Source organism: Hydra vulgaris, chromosome 06, assembly GCF_038396675.1.
Source record: "Hydra vulgaris chromosome 06, alternate assembly HydraT2T_AEP".
NCBI classification, from domain to species: Eukaryota; Metazoa; Cnidaria; class Hydrozoa; order Anthoathecata; family Hydridae; genus Hydra; species Hydra vulgaris.
Genome location: NC_088925.1, coordinates 25,993,244 through 26,016,863, shown reverse-complemented (window position 1 = coordinate 26,016,863; position 23,620 = coordinate 25,993,244). Strand labels below are relative to the sequence as shown.

At 28.1% G+C, this 23,620-nt stretch overlaps 1 protein-coding gene across 1 annotated transcript; it reads right to left on the bottom strand.

The window, feature by feature from the left end:
* Positions 1 to 205: 205 nt before the first annotated feature.
* LOC136080990 (uncharacterized) lies at positions 206 to 22,988 on the bottom strand. The gene is made up of 3 exons (XM_065798337.1): positions 22,877 to 22,988; positions 14,583 to 15,014; positions 206 to 669 (listed from the first exon to the last, which is right to left on the bottom strand). Exons 1-3 carry the CDS (start codon positions 22,956 to 22,958, stop codon positions 278 to 280), a joined length of 906 nt encoding a protein of 301 aa, XP_065654409.1. The 5' UTR covers positions 22,959 to 22,988; the 3' UTR covers positions 206 to 277.
* Positions 22,989 to 23,620: the final 632 nt, after the last annotated feature.

Here is a 23,620-nt window from a genome sequence, read left to right as displayed (position 1 = left end):
AATTCATTAAAGGATGATTCAATGATGATGATTAACCTTAAGTCAAACGTGTATAATAAGATCAAGAATATAACTTTTAGACTGAACCGTATTATATGCTTTTGACCTTTACTTAAAGTATTACTTATACTAATAGTTAACTTAATGGTTATACTAGTGGTTATTCTAATGGTAAAACTAAATTTAAATTAGCTTGTTATCTTTGTTAAGTAATTAACTGTATTTTTCTTTAAACATTATTACATTTGATTGCAATGTCTTTTTTGTTGTCACAACTTCATGCATCAAGATAATATTTATTTGCACCTTTCGTAATGTCAATGTAATCGTAACAAGTGCTTGTGCTTTTTAGTTTTTCATATTCATTGTTTTTCCAATCTACTTTTTTTATCGAAGCATAATGTGAGTTTGAATCTGCTAAAGAATGATTTTTTTGTGACAACAAAGAGTTTTCGTAATCAGAGTTTGTACTTTGATTATCTGGTCGATTTATAACCTTTCTGGCGGAAGGCGTTACACTAACAGTGCATTCTAATTGTTTGTGGGTTTTCTTTTTGTAATAGCATTTGACACTCACTCCTAAAATTATGCTAACTAAAACTATCATGATTACTATTCCTACAGTAAGTTCAAGATAGCTTGTTTCTGTTGGTTCTTTCGCTTTCAAACCTATAAAAAAAACAAAGTTAGAAAACTTTATATTACATCACATGTAAGGGTGTGTCAATTTTCTTTTTTTTTTCAAAAATCGAAAAAAGAGCTCTTTCTTGATTTTTGACACACACACAAAAAAAAATTGACATTTTCACAACTTTTACTAATAAAAATATGTAGTTTTTTGTGTTTTTAAATATAAAACATATTTTTACTACTCGTGTAGTAAAAATATGTAATTTTATATTTTGTTAAATACGGGAAAATTTTAAAAATAAATTTCTGATATGCGCAAGCTTAATTAATTTTGGTTTGAATATTTCACATTTGTAGTCGTTTTAGATGTTAGTTATTTTTAAAAAGTTTCTGCAACAATTCCTGATAACTTTTTTGTCTATTACCATCGTTTGAACAGATGGACTTTAACCCATCCTGCCACTCTCCCTGATAGTTTACCCCCTGCCAAACTTACTTAAAGGAAGGCGCTCACCTCTATCCTTACCCTACAAATCTCTAACGCTATTTGCTCTAGCCCCAATTTTCATGACCTTACTGTGCCACAAACATTATATGAGATAGAACTTTAATATTACATGTTTAAAAAACATATTAAGTAAGCATTGGTGCTACTTACACAGACCATTCATACAAAGTTATAACTTAATTTTACTTTTCTTGATGAAGACCCCCACAATAGGTTGTATGACAAGACTGTTTCAGCCGTCTGAGTTTTCTCACAATTTCCAGCTGTCTGATAGACGGTATTTTAGTCTTGATTGACAAATTTATTATGCGTAGCTTTGGTCAGTACTTAAATTAATATTAATTTTCTGACTGAGATAATTCAAAGGAGGACCAAACTTTATCTTAACAAAGTTTGTATTGATTTCAATCTCAATTGCCGTTTTAAGCATTTTTCCAAGTGGTCTCGGCCTATTGTTAAAAGAAATCGTTGCACTATCTATATGTGTAATTAGATGCCTTTACACTAACTTACCAGTTCATTACAAACAATCCAAACTAAGCATGACTCCACCTGCCCAACCAGCATTGACATTTTTGCTATCTTATCCAACAGCCATGGCATCACTCTCTCTTTGGCTATATCAGCCAAAGCTGATATAGCCAAACTTTATAAATTTCTTTAAAGCCTGTGTTATTTTTTCATGCTAGCCATAGCTATATTTTTAATACTTGTAGTGTTATAATACTCGTAGTATAAATTGAACACGCTTGGTTCAGAGAAGATTTACATTGATTTTGATTAAACACTTGGATTATATTCTGTTCACAGTCATCTTTAAATGTTGACGAGCAGATGTTTAAATAAGTTGTTTTAACAGTTTCATAATTTACATATTCCTAAAAAAATAAAACAAGTTCTTTTTAATTTTAATCTGTTTTAATCTAACGCATGCAACTTTTTTGTTCGTAGTTCTTAATTGCATTATATAATTAAATATAATTAAAACCACAACTACTCAAATGAGAATTTTCCCCTGAAATTACAATACAAGTTTGTAATCTAACTTTTAATCTTACCCCACTTAAGTATAAAACAGAAAGCAACTTAACTGAAATTGAAATACAATTTTTGTTAGCAACTAACAGTTTTAAACTTACTTGCTCCATTATTGGCAATAAAGCAGATAAAGATTTATTCTAGAGTAGATAATCGAAATTCTCTACTTGATTATTTGGTAACAAGTTGTTTGAAGCTCAGATGTATAAAGTTCTTTTCAATTACCTACAAGTTTGCTCATTTTAATTGTTAATGCACTTTTCGTTCTTTTTGACATTTTCAATAAACAAAATGTGATTACCGGAGCATTCCATTTGGTCCGATTATTAAGTAATAATTACTTTTGAAAGAAAAAAATATTAGTAGTAAAGCAGTTATTAAAATGACTCGATTATTGGCACTTTTCATTTTTTATAATAAATTTTAACAACTGTTTCCAATTAAACATTAAAGAATTTTCACCGCATAATCAGCTTAAAATATTTTCTACTTGAAGTGCAAAAACTTATTACTTACTGTCAATTAATAGTCTGTAAACCAAAATGGTAATACAAAATGTCGCTTAAATATCAAGAAAAAAGTTTTTGTTTTGCTATAAAAACTTTTTATCATACTTTTTTATTTATTTTGGATGCCAATAACTTTGACATCAACTTAATGATTGGCACAGCAAATAAAAGTATTTATAACTTTTTAAACTAGTTTTTTTACTTACTGTAATTCTATGTGTTACTTAAAGTTCGATAAATCTATTTTCAGCCTAAAAGACAGAATGCAACCAAGTCTAATAACATAGAAGTCAAGAAAAGAATCCAGTATGACATTACTAACATGCAAAGAGCGATTGACTCAGATTAAAATTGGAGAATTCCATTAAAATCCGTTGCAAAACAGTACAAAGTTCCTCGCAGTAATTTACAAACAATATCATGGTTCAACCTGGTTCAAGCAGCCTCGTGTGTAGAATTGGACTTGATACTACTTAACCAGTAGGAGAGAGAGGGTAGAAATGGCCCACCATTTTTACTTTTTGACTAAAAGTTACATAAAAATATAAATAAAAACAACTCAGGGATGTTTGTTATATCTCTCAATAGAGTAACCATTTATTTCAAAATAAATTCTATTAAAAAAAATAAAAATTATGATACATAAGAAAAAATAAAAAACACCACCCCAATATGGGGAGGAATGGATCACCTGGGGGGATAAATGGACCGACTTTGAAAAATGACTTTGAATTTATTAAAAGCTGTTGTCCGTGCCAGTGATGAGGCTTCTGGCTGTCTGAGTGAAAGTTCTGGATGGCGTCTTATAAATCCAAAGAGCCACTCTCTTCTGGCTATTTAATTGGTAATCCATGACGCAAGGCATTTTATGTTATTTACTGTAGCCATTTCAAGAGCAAGAGCAGGAACATTTTTTGTCGTTAGGTCATAAAACATATTTGAGCACCTGGCCAGTTATGTTGCTAAACAATTTTCTTGCTCTGCAGTAATTATCAATTTGTGCTAATAGTTGGGACACAGGCTAGTTTGTTTACTTTTTGCCTTTTTTATGTAGTTAACCAGTATTGATCGGGCAACGTTTAATTCTTTTGCCGCTTGTCGAACTGTCATACCCTTCTCAACAGCATTTACAGCATCTATCATTACTGACTCTGAAAATTTGCAATGTCAGTTTTCCTTATGTAAACTCAAGGCATTATTACCCGTAGAAAGAAAAAAAAATTTGTTATTCACTATGTTTTGACTTTTAAAGATCTGGATTAGATTTAGAGCTAGATCTACTTAAAATAGAACCAGCATTAATAATTAACAGATTTGTTACAGTAAAGATAAAACATACATCTACAGAGATTCAAAATACTAATTATAAGCACATAATCCTTATAGAAATTTACAGCCAATCATGAATGAAATGAATGGGGAGAAACGGACCTCTGGTGGACCAATTTCTCCCCACTGGTACCTGAATTGGCTAAAACACTATAAAATTTTTGTTTATTTAATTTGGAAGGCAAAAGTAATAAATTATTATAAAGAAATGTTGCTTTTACAATAATGCAAACCTAACTTGAATTCTGATGTGGATCCAATGAATTATAGACGTGCAAATTGGTTAAGAGAATACTTGTTTTGTGACTAAAAAATTTCCGTATACAAATAGAAAACGTGCATAAGAATTAAAGAAAAGGAAATGCTTTTTTAAAAACATCTCATGTTACAGAAGTTTTTTTATTCTGGTCGAAAAAAAATTTGGTCCACTAGTTTTAAAAAAAGTAGGGGTGTCCATTTCTCCCCACTCTCCCCTATATATCGAGAAAGCTTGTAAAAAGTATGATAATGGAATGCAAGAAAAAGGATTTTAATTACATGACCGGAGCTAGAAGAAGACAAATTTAGTCTTATCATTAAGCCCCAAAAAATGCGTCATTACTAGACAAAATATAGTTTGACAATAAAATATAGTTTCAATGTATATATCTCTGATATATATTGTAAAAGAAAATTTAAATATATCGCATATCGTTTAAAATTTATAGTTTCTCAAAAAATAAGATATAACAATTGCTTTGTAAAATAAAAGAAACAAAATTTATTAAAATATTAAATGACAAAAATAACATTTAAGAATTGGTTTGAAAAATAAGAAGATATGATTTTATATAAAAACATTTTATTGGTAGAGCATTTTATAGTTTAACTTATTTAATTATATTTATAATATTATTTTAAAATATTGGATTTTTTATTAATAAATTCAGAAAAAATGCATAAAAATTTGTATCCTACCGTATTTAAAAATGGAATCCCTTCTAGAACTTGGGCATTCGGATACCTACACAGGCATTTGTAGGTATCTGAGTGCCCAAGTTCTAGACATCAGTGTATTCTTTAGACAACTCTTGTGTCACCAAAGAGCCTTTATAAGCATGATATCACAACTTTAAGAAGTTTATTGAAGATTAAAGAATTGAGACTGGTGTTTTTGTCACAAGAACGTATTTTTAATTTAGATTGCAAAGCTTGCATACAAACGTTGGTAAAATGTTATATCATATTAACTCAAATCCCCAAATCAAACTTTAAATTAAATAAAATTAAATTTCAGATATACTTGCAAGTCATATTTACTGAAATTAATAATATTTGCTTTGCTTGTGGTTCGATATTTTGATATTTAAGGAAGATTCTAAATAAGGTATCTAATTTTGCACTCGCAACGTTGGATTTTTTTGTATGAAGGTTGATTCATATATATTGAATCAATGTTTTGTTATATACATTGTGTCAACCTAATTGTGTTCGGTCAACGTTGGGTTCAGATTGTGAAAACAATTAAGTTCAAATAACTCACGTAAAAAAATTTTATAGTAACATTAGCTACTTTGTAATATCTTATTAATTGTAATTATGTAATATAAGCGGTTTTGTGCGGCAGTGACGTAGTGGTTAAAGCACTTGTTTTAGAAGCAGGAGATCCAGGTTCAAAATAAACTCTGGACTTATTTTCGCGTCACGTAAGGAAGGAGGCGTTAACTTCCTGGTTAAATCCACTAGCGCGGTGCTCTGTGACAAAACCGTTAGGTCTTCTTGGAACACCTAAATAACAAAAATTAAGCTTATTTGAGCAACAAATCATTACCACTTTTAATTCATTTAAACAAAGTATTGACGCATAGATAAAATGTTTTTTGAAGAGAAAAATAATGTAAACTCCATAAGTATTTTGAAATCAGCCAATATTAAATTGTGGAAATGAATTCAATGAAACTGAAGCACAAGGTGACATTATTTTAATTTTGTTACGAAGTCATAAAAGGATATGCGAGTTTTAATCTGTTAATACAGAGCGTACTTTCAACTCGGATTTTGATCCTACCAATTCTATTAAGTTGATTAAAAACTTATTAGTTAAGTCAACAAAACAATAAATTTATACAGAAATAATTCATTTATGGACTTTATATTTATTTTTTTTGACTAATGCTTTATAGGTTTTGAATTAGGTATGGATGAAGTTTCTGATTATTTCCATATGCAATCCTTAGATCAAGATAAAGTAACACTGTAGGCATTAAAGAAATACTCAAAGTTTCTGTAGCAAATAAACTTGTAAACAAAACTAAGAATCGTCTAGTATATGCTCTATCTACACAAGAGCACATAGAAACACTTACAAATAAAGATAATAAATCCATAGAAGAAAAAGTTGGATTTGTTTTATGTTCAAACGAATTCTGAGAAGAAAAAGAGATCAAAGTCGTGGCTAAATTGTGATCTATGTTATTGTGCTGTGCACTTCAACTTTCTGAAAAGTATAAGAAACATCAAAATATAAAAAAACTCTTTTAAAAAAATAATTTTCCTTTTGTGTGCCAAGAATGCAATTAAATAATCAATTTTTTTTTTACTTTAATCTCTTTAATTATTTGTCTAATTTTCATTAATTTTCACAAAAATTGTGATTTTTGTTGGTAAAAACATAATTTTTATGTTTTCTTTTAATTTATTTGCTTTACATATTATTTTTAAATCATTTATGTAGCTGTTGTATAAAAAAAAAAAAAAAAAGCGAATTTTTTTTTTTTAATGTTTAGGTTCTTTAGATATGAATTAAAATTAGTGCCAATAAATCGGGACAACAATTCAATCGACTTCTAATGATAATATAAGCTAAATTTTTTTTTGAAGATGTCGAAATTGCTTAAGGTGTATCGCGGGCTATTTTTCTAGCTCTAAACAAGTTTGAGATGTTTTCATTCGCTGAAACGATTCATGTCCACAAATTAAAATTAAAAATAGCGTTAAGGTACCAATAAAAAATATAGTGACAGTACCATATCGGGAGATTATTATCAATAACAAATAAATGTGAAATTGAAATTAAACTTACCAAGCTAACACTGAGATAATATCATTTTTAAAAGTATCGTTTTTTTAAAAAAGTGATAAAGTTATATTTTTTCTATACTCTTTTTCCCCAATTAAGAAAAAAACATTTTATCTAAAAAATCAAAAGGATTTCATAATCATATGTTATTATACTAAGCATTGGCGTTACTACAAATTACGTAAATTTGCGTAAAATGCAAACTTACGCAATTTACGTAACTACATTATGCAAATTCCGTGAATGGTAATCGGCATTACCACAAAATGCGTAAATTTGCGTAAAATGCGTAAAAATGCGTAAATTTGCGTAAATTTGCGTAAAAATGCGTTATTACCGCGATAATTTTGCGTAAAAATGCACAATACGCAAATTTACCTCATTTATCACTTTTTACTATTTTATCACCTTTTACCGTTTTTTTCACTTTTTAGCATTTTTTATCACAATTTACCGCTTTTTTGCTGGTTACCGAAAAATTAAACAAGGTTTTTTAAAATTGCTTTTTGTATTTCTATCAGTAAATTTGACAATTACAGTTTAAACAAAAAAGTTATTAACAAAAAATTATTCATCTGATATTTCATCATCTGTCTCTAATAAAATGTTTGTAAACTCAGATGCTCTGTACTTATTTTTCTCATTCCCCTTCCAATTCAACTTCATTATAATACTTAATTTTGCTTTTTTGCTTCTACTTTGTTTTTGAAACCAAAGAAACACTTTGAGTTTGGTCTTCACCTTGAGTCCATTTATGACCTTCTTGTTGAGCTAGAGTCCTTTGACTCTCTTGAGTATCTAACTGTAGCTGTTGTTGCTCTTTAAGTTCAGAACCAGTTTGAGTATCTGATAGAGTTGGAGAAACCTTTTCAGGTGCACCTCTTTTTTTAGTTTCAGTTTGTCTATGTGATTATCCCTAATGGTGAGTTTTCTTAGTTAGTGGTTCGACATATGGTAATTCATATGGCACTTCTTCGCAAATTTTTTTCTAATCTCAGAGGTTAGAAGGAGCCCATGCGTAATTTTGACTCACAAAAACTAACATGCTGGTGTTTTCTGGTTTGACATTATGCCTAAAATCAGTAACCACCCTACCTCCTACTGAAAACATTCTTTCTAATGAAGCAGAAGTCACAGTTATAGGTAAGTAACTTCTAGCCAGACCAGCTAGAAAAGGTAACTCATCTCTATTTTGCTTTCACCATTCAAAAGCACCCTTATCTCTTTTAGGTAAGTTTATAGTCTGATACATTTCAAATTCAAGCATCAAGGGTGGCTTGAACTTTGATTGGCTTTACTCTGAAGTCCCAGGGTGTTACGCTGAGACCTGCCTTCTGTCTTTCAAAAACTCAAGATAAACTGGATCTATAGTTTCGTCAAGATCTGATGTTTCTAGTGAAGTATGATCATCAACTGATGACTCGTAGAACTAGATTGTATTTGGGTGATTGTCAACCTATTCCTTGATGGCGGCTTCCTTTCCTTCCTCACTGTTTGCAATATTTTTGAGCCTATATCCTCTACAATATTGGTGCAGAAGTAAACACATATTACAGTATTTGACTCCAACGCCATTATAAGATAAACCTTTCTCAAATTCTTCCACAAAGTTGTGTAGGCATTCTGCAACTTGATGGTCACGCTCTTTAACGTCATTTGAGGTTCTTTTGCAAAGCAAGTAGAGATTTAATGTCTTTTTGAACTTTATGCATTGTCACCAGTTTTTCATAAGACTAGAAATCAGAGCATCGCATACATTTTGCCAGAAACGGTAAAATTTTGTAAATACTATTAAACTCTAACTCATCCGGAATAAACCTGTAAGATCTGGTTCGTTTAGAGTTTCGATAGCAACCAGTAAACCAGCCTTCAAACTGAGGATTGACTTAAGCGTCATAAAGTTAGAATTCCATCTTGTTACTATTAACTGAATAGTCTTGACTGGTTCTATATTTGCTTCCACGCACGTTTTCTTGATGTCCTGCCAGTCCAATGAACTTTGGTGGGTTCTTTGAGATAGTCCTTTGCATCTCTTAATTTTAGCATTAATTCTTTCCGATTTTTCTACAGCCTTTGTTAAGTAAATGATGAGCAGATAATCGGCACAGGTTAGATAATCGCTGATCTTTTTGCTTTTCGTTATTGCTTTCTTCATGTTGGCTGCAGCATTAGTAACACCCACTTTGTAAAGGGCTCGCCTCTGAAGACCAGGAAATGGAAAAATTATGTGATCTATTCCTTATGCAAGCAAAACCCCTGTATGTCTGCCAATTAAGTTTTGGCAATCCAAAGATAAGTTTTTGCGTTCAAAGTCTTTGTAACATAATGCATTGTAAGGGAGACGAAAAAATCATTTATTGCAATCCATCTATCTAGAGTGAAAGCTGCTACTTCGCAATGTTGGATCTTTCTCTCAATTTGCATTTTTACATCACGTTTTAGATTGCGATAAATCATTGGCAGCTTGTATTTGGATAAGGTGGTTAGACTTTTTAGGTTAGCTTGTGGACAAAGATAATCAGCAGCATTTTGAAGCCAGCGATTTCAATAACGTGACACGGGAGGTTAGAGAGAACTAGTGCAAGGGTTAGGATGGTATCAAATACCAACGATTTTGCACTTTGTGAAGCCCATTTTATTATTTCAGTAAAGTTGTCCATTTTTGTTGGTGACTTGATGATGCACCAAGTGGGAAGCAATCGAGACTTTTGTTTTTATTAATAGGACTTTTTATTAATGTATTTAATCAAAGTTACTGGAGTTTAAAATCACTGATCTCAAAATGCAACTGGATGCGTTTACGGAAAATTTTTTGAAGACAGTTTTGGCCTTCCAAGATACCAGGGGATATAAGGAACGGCTATATGAAAATTAAGGAAGTAATGGTAATCAAGTTTTATATCTTAAGCTCAAATATTGATAAGTTTCAAATAAAAATCTATTTTTTTTTGTTTAGCATAAGATTTTTTTCATAAAAATAACGGAATATTACACGTTTACATAAATTTCAAATACAAATACTTTTTTATTTAACAAAAGATATTTTTACAACAACTTGTGGTATATTAACTTTCTGTTTTTTGTTTTTTAGAATAATATAATAAAATAAAAAACAAATTCTCAGTAAAACTAAGTACGAGTTTTAATTTTAGTTTGCTTAATAGTTGTGAAGAAAAAATATTTTTTTGCTTGCGCAAAATTCTCAAATTTAAAATAATTACTAGTTGCTATATATTTTATGTACCTTTTAGTTTTTAACTACCCAATGTTTGTGCTAGAAGGTTAGTAACACAACTGCATGAAAATTATTGAAATTATAAAATTTTAATTGTAGGTAGACACCACTGCCGCTTACCATGCAACTATGTTATCAACGTTCTTGCACACTGCATTGGATAACTAAGAACTAAAAGGTACATAAATTACACATAAATATTAATTTGATTGTAAATTGCACTTAAAAAGTATATCAAATATTTTGAACTTTAATATTTAAACTAATAATTTCTTTAACTGTCTAGTTTTTTTTTAAATCATATCATTTTTTTTAAATTTTTAAAAATTTATTTCATTGTTTTGTTTTTCTTTCAAACCTCTGTTTAATTATTTTCTTACTGTAAAGTCTTATAAGATGTACATTGTTCACCGCAGAAAGCTTTCATCGCCTCAATCTTGGAGGCCAATTTTGGCTTCAATTTCGTTTCCAAAAAAGTCACAGAATACGCTATCCAGTTATATTTTGAGATCAGTGGTTTAAAATATACCGAATTATGGTAAGAGTAAAACACTTACTTTAAGTGAGCTTTAACTCCACTGGTGCTACCTTGAGACAACTTAATCACTTTTTTGCACTTATCGAACTCTGCAAATCCTGATTTTCTGCCAGAGCCAAAGACTTTATCCTCGTTTCTGCCAAGCAGAAACGAGGATAAAGTCTTTGGCTCTGGCAGAAAAAAAAGAGGTTATTAATTATTTAACATCTATCTGACTTGATAAAAACAAAGTAACTGTTTACGCTATTTCACCATAATAATTACCGCTTATACTAACTTTTATCACAAATTACCGGAATTACCGATTTTTACACAGTTTTACTGTTTGTACGCAAATTTTTACTGTTTGTACGAATTTTTACGCAATTTTACCTTCTTTTGTAATAAGAAAGCGTAAAAATGCGCTTTTTTTTTTTTTTTTTTCCGCATACGGTAAAAATGCATATTACGCATTTTAACCGCATTTTACCGCATTTTACCGCATTTTACCGAAAAAATTTTACCGCCGGTGCGGCAACGTCGATGCCTATATTATAAAACTAGTTTAACTTATTTTGCATTTTATGCTAGTACGAGATTGAGAAGTGGTAACAAATATACTTAAAATTAAATCTCATTTTTTCCAATGGTCTTTTTGTTTGGAGTAACTGCTATTAAAAAAAATGAAAGAAACCTTAATCCTATAATAGAATTATATATATGTATTTATATATACATATATATATATATATATATATATATATATATATATATATATATATATATATATATATATATATATATATATATATATATATATATATACATATATATATATACATATATATATATATATATATATATATATATATATATATATATATATATATATATATATATATATATATACATATATATATACACATATATATATATATATATATATATATATATATATATATATATATATATATAAATAAATCATCAATTTTTTTTATGTTTTCTAACTTTTTACATTAATACACACTATTACTGCATGTGCGCCTCGTATAGCTTTCTGATAGGTTCTACAGAACTTATTACTCATTCTTACGGCTTTCTGTAAGATTTATTAATATTATTAAAGAAAAATGGCAATTTTCTTAAAATAGTTTTCCGACCCCTGAGTTATGCCAATATTAAAATCAATCTGGTCGCCATATTTCTCATTGAACTAATTAAGGTAGTTGGGAACGTGCAAAACCGTCTCACAAAAAATCTGTGTTGTTTTTATTGACAACAAAAACAACGCACAAGCTCTTATATATAAGATGCGCAGATAACAATGTCGACTAAAAATTTTCAAGTAAAGTTTTTATTACAAAGTTTTTAACTTTTGGGATCAGAGACCTTTTAATGTTTTTAAAGCCGATATTATCAATACTTTTTAGAGTAAAATTAACTCACACAATTTTGAAAAATTATTTTTGCGTTAACTGCATATCTTATTGTTGTTTTGTTAAATAAATTTTTACTCAAAGATTCCACTGTGGTGTCCAGCATTAAGAATCATTGTGTCCCTGAGAACGTGTATCATTTATTCTAATAAAAAAAATCTAATTTAACCTAAACTAATACAAAAGCCTTCACACTATCAAGTAATTCTGTAGGATTTGCTGCGGATTGAGTGTCTGAACAAATTTTTAAACCCAACATATTTTCTCAGAAAGAGATTTAGTTTTTTTTCTTTTCACCTAGCTTTATCTATAACATATTGTTCAGAACTACTGATGGCTAATACATTCCCAGATGTTTGATCCAGTTTCAGCGACGTTATATGCCCTAGTCTTTATTCATTCATTGCCAAGCTTACCATCAGACTCACAAATTTATTAGCTTTTAAAAATAACTGAGTATTGGAGTTAACTACCCAGTGTTTCTATTACGATAACTCATTAAACAAGTCACCAAATAACTAATCCCTTTCAAAAGGCAAGATTAATAGGCATTAGCGTCAACAGCAATGTATCCAAACACTCACAGACACATTTTCGCTTCAGGAATAAATTCAAATCAGCTTTTTCTCGTGATAAAAAAAAAAAGAGGTATAAAGAAAATTCATTAAACGATGCTCTTCAATTACAAAATTCTTTTTTAATATTTTGTAGTTTTACTCAAGAATATTATAAAAAAGCAATAAAATGTTTTGCTGTTTTATTTAAGGATATTTTTGTAAAGAAATGAAAAGTTTGGTAGTTTTATTCAAGAATGTTATAAAGAAGAAATAAAATCTTTCTTAGTTTTGTCCAAGGTTATTATAGAGAAGAAATGAAATATTTTGTAGTTTTCCTCTGGAATATTATAAAATGATAAAATATTTTGTAGTTTTAATCAAGAATAATATAAAGAAGAAATGGAATATTGTTTAGTTTTACTTAAGGATATTGTAAAGAAGAAACTCGTACTTTAACAACTGAGGAAACGGCGTGACTCAGTAAAGAAATGCCATTTTTATTTCATTATGTTTCATTTTTTTTTTCTTTTTTATAAGAACAATAAATTTGTAGTTATGATAACTTAATTGGCTTTAATTGAAAACGTTTTTTATTGACTTGAAATAATTTTATAAATTAGAGTTATAAACTGGTATAAATATGAATAAGGAGAATGATTTCAATAAAGTGCCTTTACTTTAATGTGATTTCAAAAAGAATTTTGTTATTAATGATAATTTTTATCATTTGCAATCTATTTGAAATGATTTGGTAAAAAAATTATTGTTAAATAATAAGAAGAAGTAAAGTTTGGTAATTACCGTTAGTTTATTTGTCGTGATAGGTACCTGGATCATAGGTGCATCCTGTCCTATGTGAATTTTTGCTCGCATCGATTTTTTAAGTATTTTGAAATTATAATTAGTTTTAAAAATCCCGAAACTCTAGTGAAATGCAAAAAAAGTTCAGGTGCTTTTGAGCTACTGCAATGCATGCAAGAAGAAAAGTACGAATTAGAAATGAGTGGGAAAATTTACATTTATTAATAACACAGTTAGTTTAATTTATTTATTATAGTCTAACTGTCCTAACGTTGTACTGTATTTTTAACAAGGGGGTACATCATTTGACAATAAATCGCTACATCAACTCGATATAAACCAACCTTTTTTAAATAAAACGTTGTCGTAGAAACACAATTAGAGTTCTAACTAAACAATTAATCGCCCCGGCCTTGCTTGTTTGTTTTGCTCATTTCTTTATATTAGCAATATTCAAATAAAAAGAGTAAAAAATTAAGAGTTTTATTAGACGTCTTTGTTGATAAAAATCTTCCATAGATCTTTTCTTTTATTACTTCTTTATTTATATTTATTTTTGCCACATTTGCTGAGCAATGCAAGTTAGTGCGGAAAGTTAAATTGTTGTTTTCCATATATGCATATCTTATATGAAATTAAGCATATTTTATAGGAGACTTTAAGCTGTTCTTGACAGCAAGTTCTAGCAGTCACATATTTTAAATGAGTTTGTTTGTTATTGTATTTGATTACTTTATCTTTATTTCTTTTGTTGTTTTACGATTTATTTACTTCAATATATAACATAAGACAAAAAAATATGGCTTTCAAGTTCTTGTTGCACATTGAGTATTTAATTACTATTTAACAAATTATTGATTAAACTTGCCTTAACATAATTAAAATAAGGATAAATTTTAAACCATTAATGAGATGAAATTTTAAACCATTAATGAGAGTTAAATGTCAAATAATTATTAATTACCTTTCAGCTTTATAGCAAAATTGGTCATATTCAAAGTTACGGATTCCAACGGCAATCTTTGTGAAGTCTCAAACGCACACGGGTCAACGCAATCTAGTACAGAGTAGAAGTTTAGTAGTTTAAGATTATTTGTCCCGCACCAATTCTTAGTATCATAGGAGCTGAAGTTAGTTGTTATGAAAATAACGATAGAGCCTTCAGATACTTGAAAGTTGTTTTGGATGTAGTCTTTCAGATGGTTTCTCTCGGGTACGTTTTTATCATTGATAGTATAATTATTGACACGTGTTTCGTGGTTTTTCATTTCCAAAACTACTAAGAGTATCGTATTAGAGGTCTTTAGTTCAAAAATATCATCATTGACTTTGATTGATGCATTCCACTTTTCATCTTTACATGTTGATGATTTTAAATAGACTCCATTTAAAATGACTAAATATAAAATTAAAATTAATATAATCTGATTTAAATAAAATCCTTATCAATAAATAAATAGCGTAGGGTTTTAGTGAAGTCACAAAATGTTTTTTGAATAACAATGCCCTAATGACTTGCGATATTACAGAGTTTTCGAGATTTTTGAATCCTTTAAAAGGGTATTTTAATCCCGTTAAAAAATGATTCAATTCTTTGAAATAAGTTTTTATCATTTTGTTGAAATATATTTTAAATGTTTTATCATAAAATAGCTGTATAATAGTAACTAAAGTACGTTTATGCTAAAAAATAATAAAAATTCGAGCACAAACTCAAACTATATTATTTAGACTAGAATAGTATCAACGAATATTCCAAACTAATAATGATAAATAATCGGCGAAATAGGAAAAAAATTGATTTGAAGGAGGAATATTATTAAAAACATTTGAAGTTCACAAGGAACCAAAGCAAATTGATGAAGACCTGGAAATAAATCCCAAACTGTAACTTCTATAATAAATGATTTTAAAAGAACAGGAAGAGAATAAATCATCCAGCAAACCTTTTAAATAATGTTAGCATATATTTCATAAAGAAAAAAAAAACAGAGATTGTTTAATTACATTAAAATTGATAAAAGATTACCTGTGTGTTGGTAAAAACATAGATCTTATCAACACACTCAACAAGACAATTTCCCACTTGAACTATTCTTTAAAAGAATTTCAACTAATTCCAGCTTCAAGAAACGCAAAGCAAATTTCGAATTTAGATACAAATATTGTTACCAATATTTAACGCTAAATGATAAAAGTATTATTTTATTTGATGAGTTTGGTATAAGTATTTCAACAAGAAAAAAACACGGAAAAAATGAATTGAATACGGTATTACAGACAATAATTCGAACAATTAAACCAATGTTTCTGTTTTAACTGCAGTTACAAAGGCAGAAATTTTAACTTATAATAATGAAAATTATAACTTATAATCGTTATAATAATGGATAATGTTTCAATTCATAAAGCAAACAAAAAAATGTCATCGAAACAGTGGGTATCGAATAATTTATACTCCACCACACAGTTCTCAAATAAATCCAGTACGGGAAGCTTTTTATTAATAAAAAATAGTATTATGTATAAAATGAATGAACAATGTTTTAAGAAATAATTGCATTGTATTTTTCAATCATGTCAGAGATTCGGCCGTCAAAAAATTAGGAGAGATTTTAATATTTTAATGCATAAACTATTTTATTTGATTGTATTTTAAAACTGATGTTTCAATGTATGGAAATAATTTTTTCTTTTAAAATTAACCATTTTTTAGTAGAGGAGAAGGGGCTTACTTTAAACATTTTTAAAACTTTTTTTTATAAATCAATATTTTATTTATTTTAGCCACTTTTTTTCTACATAGTCAAAACAATGACTAAGGAATGAAATAGCAGTGTTTGAACGATTTTCAAGCCAAAACTAAAGTCTATATTCCTACGCTTTTTACCCACATAAAAATGTTCAAAGCTGCCCCAGCATGGTGCAGCTTTAAATCATCACCAGCACATGAAAACAACTAAAGTTTAAGATATAAGAAATTTAAAACATAAAGGATTACTATATTTTTTAACTTAATTAAATTTACTTTTTATTTGTAACAATTAGATTTTAGACTTTTTTTCTTATGCAGTCTGATGGCATAATCACTTTAAAGAATAGATCTAGCAAGACTTATTTAAAACTATTAAAGCTAGCACAAGTATTAACTTATAACTTAATAAAGTATAATAAAAACTTAAATAATGTTTAAAAGAACCTTTATAAATTTAAAAGTTGATATTTTACAAACTGTGATAAAAAATCAAAATAATTAGAGTTGATTCAATTCAACATAGATTTAAGTACTTTTCGTGTTAGCTTGATTCTGTAAGTTTCTTGTTTTAAAGTTTCCTTGGACTTTTCAAGTTTTGTCTTGCACAAAAGGTAGTTTTTTATTTATTTTTTCTTTCTCTGGAGTGTCGATGAGAATCTTAGATTTGCCATTATTTCTGCTTCTATGTGTTTTTTAGCAATAATGCTACCAGATGTGCTAGAAACTTGATGTAGAAAAACATTATGAAGATCCTCACATTTAAATATAGTAAATGTTTCACTCAGAGGACAATTAGTTACATTGGCACATAGGAAGTCATTTTGATAGAAAGCATTTTGTGAAAAAAGATATATTCCAATTGTGGAAAAACTAGAAATAATATTCCTGGCAATATATTAGTGATATATGATGGTGTCAATATTCCAACTAAATCATGTATTGTTATTGTTTTCCACGTATTGGATAAAAGCAAATCATTCTGATAAGTAGACAGTTTTTGCTTAAAAGGACAATTAACTGCCACGTCTAGAGGTTGCATACGATGAGTGCATTGGGGAGAAAATGTTAAAACTTCGTAACTTTATTATATGTTTTAAAACTTTTTAAAATAATTTTCCTTTCATCTAGCCACTTGTTGGAATGTTTTCATATTATATACAACAAAGAGGCCCTCTTCTTATTATGGTATCATAATACCTTGCTCTCGAAAATATAAATACAGGTGGAATGAAACTTCCGAAGGCATTTTCTATACCGCATATAGTAGTTAGGTGCGCACGTTCAGCAGACACACTGTCCCACTTGTTTTATTCCATGAGTTGCTATAAAATTTGGTGATTGTAATATTGTCATTATATTGGGTTCATAATTCTATCAGGAGTGAAACTATGTTTTTTTATTGTCTTTTTATTGCTGTCCAAAGATATTGATTATTTAAAAATTACTCAACGGTTTGCACAAAGTATATCTAATTAAATTAATAAAATATATATATATTTATATATATATATATATATATATACATATATATATAAATATATATATATATATATATATATATATATATATATAATATATATATATATATATATATATATATATATATATATATATATATATATATATATATATATATATATATATATATATATATTTATATATATATATATATATACATCTTATCTATACCTTATTAACACAATTATTATTTTTACAACAAAATAAGCATGAAATTTAAACAGAAACTTCTAAAGAGTATGTTATGCATGCAGTTTTTTGCAAGAACCAAATAGCGATTTGGCTATTAGCAGAAAGCTGAATTAGCTTTAACACTTTTGATGGTACATTTGACAAGTAAAGAAATAATACAGTCATCTAGTTTATTAAAGTAAAAAGTCTTATTTTTGTTCCAACTAAACCTTTAATTGGATATAGTATGTTATTAGATCAACATAATATACATGATTATTCGTTGTCTTGTGTGTAACGAACTTTAATAAATATTTTAATACTCTTTTGAAAAGAATTTTCACACTTTCCTATTTTCACATATAAAGATTTTGATGTTTTTAACGCGTTGAACACTTCTTTTTGTCATTTGCACAACCCGTTTAAATTTTCCTTTTCATCAAGAAGCAGAAGAAACATTAAACTTCGATTATATGGAACGGTTAGCAGCAAAGTATTGAGTCTCAATTGAGATAACTTAAGAATCATTGTATATAAAAATAATCTGAGGAATACACAGCCTTTTAATATATTAAAAAATATTTATAACACATCACATTTGATTAGTGGTCAACAAACGAGTCCAATAAAATCAAATGGTTACTGTAATACGTAATCATTTAAATCTATGCCTTTTTCATAATTCCTCCCCATAAACACGTCTAACATAATGTGGACCAGGTTAATCCAAAGCAATACGTTTGAAAACTAAATTATATTTTACACGATATTCGGGTAATGTAAGTTTACTTCTCAGGTAAGGTCAGGAAAAGAAGATGAATAGTAGTAAGATTTGCTCTCTATTCGTCAACAGTTAGCACATTTTTGTAACACACTCTTTGCTTGTCGTCATTGTAACGAGTAACAATAAGACTATAACGAGTTATCCAATACTGGGAATATAAAGGATCATTTGCTTTATTTACGCCATTGCAGTTGACTAGCTTCTGAATATGTAAAACTAATTGTTTAGCAAAACAACAGTTAATAAAAATGAAAAATTAGAATCTCGGCACTATATTCTTGGTTAGTATTTTTGATTCTATGGACTTTGAACTGCTCCATCCTCTATGAATAGCGTAATCCTTTTTTTAACTTTTTAAATATATTTTTATCTATTACATTATTTTGTGAAATTTAATACATAACTGTTTAATATCTTTGCTTCCTCGATTGTGATTGGGCCAGTTGTCAAACTGCTTCTTTTGATTTTACTTTTGCATTATTGAAAAATCTCAGAACCCATAAATCTAATCAAAGTAAACAATTAAAATCACTTATTTTATAAATTTAAAAATACTTTTTCATAAACTTGAAAATAATTTAGCATTTTGGTAGCTTCCTATAGTGAAATCACTCGCTTATGTTTTTTAAACCTAATATAGAAACTGTAAGAGGTCAAAAAATTAACAAAGCTGCATTATCGTTTGTAACTGCAAATGTCTTACTGAACTAGTGCAGGTTAAGCGAACCATTTATGAGTTAACTTTAAATCAACAACGCTATCACTTCAACCCCAAATAATGATAACACAGTCATTAATTTCCAAGTAAGCTACCCAACAGATCCTCATTTATTTTGTAATAAAAGCATAAAGCTCCATTTATATGAGTCTTACTGGAACGTGCCAACTACGATAAATTTTTTTAACACTTATACAAATGATGATAAGGTACGACACTTTAGCTTAGCATGATACAAAAAAATGAAGTTAAAGGTTATTGAGGAGAAAAACATAACTGTCACTGGTTGATATTCCGCCAGAAATGTGTTATTCCCCACGAGCTATGTTTTTTTTAACTTTTTATTAACTCTGCTTGGAGCGATTGTCAAAAAGGTTGTATAAATTTTTAAAAAGGTATCTTTAAAATATGCGAAACAAAGTTTCGCATATATAATGTCAAAACTGTATTGGCAAAATTTGTGGCCAATACAGTATTTTAATAATACAATTATTGCAGCATATTAATTAAATTAACCACATGTCTCTAACCTTAATTCAAACATTTAGGTAGACCAATTTTCTATGTCTCAATGCTGAAATCTTTCTTAAGTCTTCTTTGACATGACTTTAGTATCACATCAAAATATTTTTATAGCCAGTCACTGAATGGCGCAAGTAAAATACCTAGAGAATTTTTAGAAACATTATACACTCTTTTTGCTAGCAAAATGTCCAGGTTAACTCAAAGAAAAGCAACGTTAGAGTCGGAAAAGGTTTGTTTTAAGCTTGGAGTGTCTTAATGATACAAGATGGACATCTAGGTTGATTCTATATTACAGAAGTATCCAGCATTAATATTATCCTTAAACAAAATGTGTGCAGAGCAAGTTATAAATTGTAAAGTTAAACCCCTGGGTTTAATTTCTTTCTTCCAGAAATGTTTGCAAAGAAATGGATATAGAATAGTTGAACATAGCAATGTCCTAAAAGTTCTTGTTTTACCACCATTTGTAACTCATTTGATAAGCATTTTAGCAATTTTTATTAAATCCAGCATAACTTTAAAACATATGCAGTAGTTACTGCTATAACTGTTTTAAACACATTAAAACTTCGTGATGCGGTACTTGATTACAAAAAATAGTTTAAGCGTAATTACAGATAAAATGTAAGTTTCTTGGTTTTTATTTTCGTTATCAAACTTTTGCTTTTTGCATATGGCTAATTTTACAAAAAAGCGATTTCAAACTAAAATGTTTATTAAGCAGCATCAGTGACAAGTATGAAAGTATTAAAGTTATGATTAGTATAAACTCTAGAAATAATATTTTAAGAAAAGACTAGAAAAGACTTATATTTTGACTATTTAAAACTAGACCATAGGTTTGGTAAATATTGCTCTACAACTTTCTGTTCTAAAAGTTAAATCTAAAACTTGTTTTTGTGGATATATTAAAATACAATTATTTTAAAACTCTTCATTAAACACAAAGAAAAATTGTTTATTTGATTTTCTTCATTTTTTAATTTCCCATCAAATCTTCATAATGTAATTTAAACTTTCTATATCTTTTAATTAAAGCCTCTATGAATCTAGAAACCTTTTTTATTGAGTTCTTACCATTTCCTCTCCCGAAAAGTTACGTTCTAAACACTTTTTAAACATCTTTTAAATGCCTTTTAAACATTCTAACGTAAGGATGTAAACTACTACCACCTTACGTTAGAATAAAAAAAGATGAGAAAAAACTAATCTTTCAAAAGTCCCATTATTTTTACTTGTAAATATTATAGAATCTAAAAATATCTTTGTATAAGATATTCATATAAAAATCTTTTTTCAAAAGACCTTCTAAAAATAAAAAATTTTAACAAAAAACAAATAGTGTTTATAAAAAAAATTAGGTTTTAAAAATTTATTATTATTAACTGTTGATATAATGTATTACATTGCAGAGTGTTAATAAATGTATTGCTAATGTATGTACGTATATATAAACAAGCCTACATCTAAATAACATAAAAGATTTTAAATCACAGCTACTTACCTTTTAAATAATACAACTTATTTTTAAAAGTCTAAATTACAATTTTTTTAAACAAAAATTATTGTCTATCGAGTACAAAACAATGCAAGAAAAATCTTGTTAGGTAACGCAAACCTAAAAATTTGCGTTTCTTCTAAATCTACAAATAGTATCCTCCATTATTTTTTCTGTGAAGAAATAAAAGTTAAGGAATTATACACATATATGTGTATATTATTGATATTTTTCTCATTGACACGAGAAAGACAACAAAAAAACATGTCATATGTTTCATTTTAAAACAAACAAAAAAAATATGCTAATTAAATATGCCAATATATTCTATTTGTAAAATCATAACCTTAGATAATAACAATAAAACTATTATCAAAAACCTAACTACGATACAACTTATATTATACTATACTAATTGCGACAACAACATAGCACTACTCATACATATGGAAGTAATACAAATTTTTAAGTAAGTTAACTTAAGTTAACTTTCATTTACTAACAGTTTACTTAAAAAATAACAGTTAACTTTATAACTAAAAGTTAGCTTAAAAGATACCAGTTTACTTAAAAACAAACAGTCAACTTAAAAACTAATAGTTAACTTAAAAACTAACATTTAACTTAAAAACTAATAGTTAACTTAAAAACTAACATTTAACTTAAAAACTAATAGTTAACTTAAAAACTAACAGTTAACTTAAAAACAAATACAATTACACTGTAATAACAATTTTTACTTTTTGCTCAATTTATAATAAGTTGTTTTGTATTTAATTAGTTAGTTTAAGGTAATATTATTGTTGTTACTATTATTATCTAAGGTTATGATTTTACAGATACAATAAAAAGCCATATTAAATAAGCTTGTTAACTATTTGTTTGTTAAAACCTGAAACATTTGACATGCTTTTTTGTTTTCTTTCTCGTGTTAATGAGAAAAACAACAACAAATCTTTCTCCTGTCAATGAAAAAGACAACAATAAATCTTTCTCGTATTAATGAGAAAGGCGACAATAAATCTTTTTACCGTCAATAAGAAAGACTGCAACAAATCTTTCTCGTGTGAATGAAAAAATTGACAAGTTGTGTTTATTCCTGATTGGCATAAGAAAATAAACTTTGTCGAGAAAAAAATAGAAATAAATTACCATATACTTTTTGAAAACTTAAGGATGTTGTCTAATGTTAAATATTAAAAAAACCTATCCACTTTGATAAAAACGCGAATGGTAAACCATTGTAATTATGTAACAACAAAAAGTCTAAAAGAATGTTATAATTTTACCTGAAGTTTCTTTTTGAGGATAAACTTTATGAAATAGTAAAACTATTTCTAAAGCAAAAATTAAACTTTTTTTGTAAAACATTATTTTTTAAGCTTTTTACTTTATTTGATTCGAAATCTTTTCGTTCTAAAGTTTAGTTTTTAAGGATTTATAAAAAAGATTATCGTCATTTCCTGTCTCCGGCTTATGCTTATCTTGTATTATTCATGCATTGTTTGCTTATTATCAAAATGGCTAAAGCAATTCGAATAAATCATGTTCAAAAGGTTTTGCATATAACTAAGCTAGGGTTAACAGACGTCCTTAATTTGCTCAGGAGAGTGTGGTTCATTACCAGACAGCCTATCGTACTCTAACAAAATCAAGCAGAAAAATATTTTTTTACTGACTGTATGTATTTAACATTTATGAGAGTGTTTTAATTTCTATTAAAACACTCTACAATACTCTATGAGTACCATTAACTTTCCTTCGTTTTAAAACCGAACGTTTAGAGTTTTTTTCTTAACGGACACTCGAATTCTCCGTTAGTTTATTAGATGATTAGAGTTCGGCTTTCACGGAGGAGAGCACGACTATGTCTAAATTAAATAACTTTTTCTAGAATACAAAAAGTTCAAAGAATTTTTGTCGACCACTTATACAAAACTTAGTTTCGATTTTTTAAATTTAATGTTTGTGCCTCTTCACTATTATGGGTTACACTTTTTCTCATAATTCTATTTTCTTGGATTTTGTGCAGT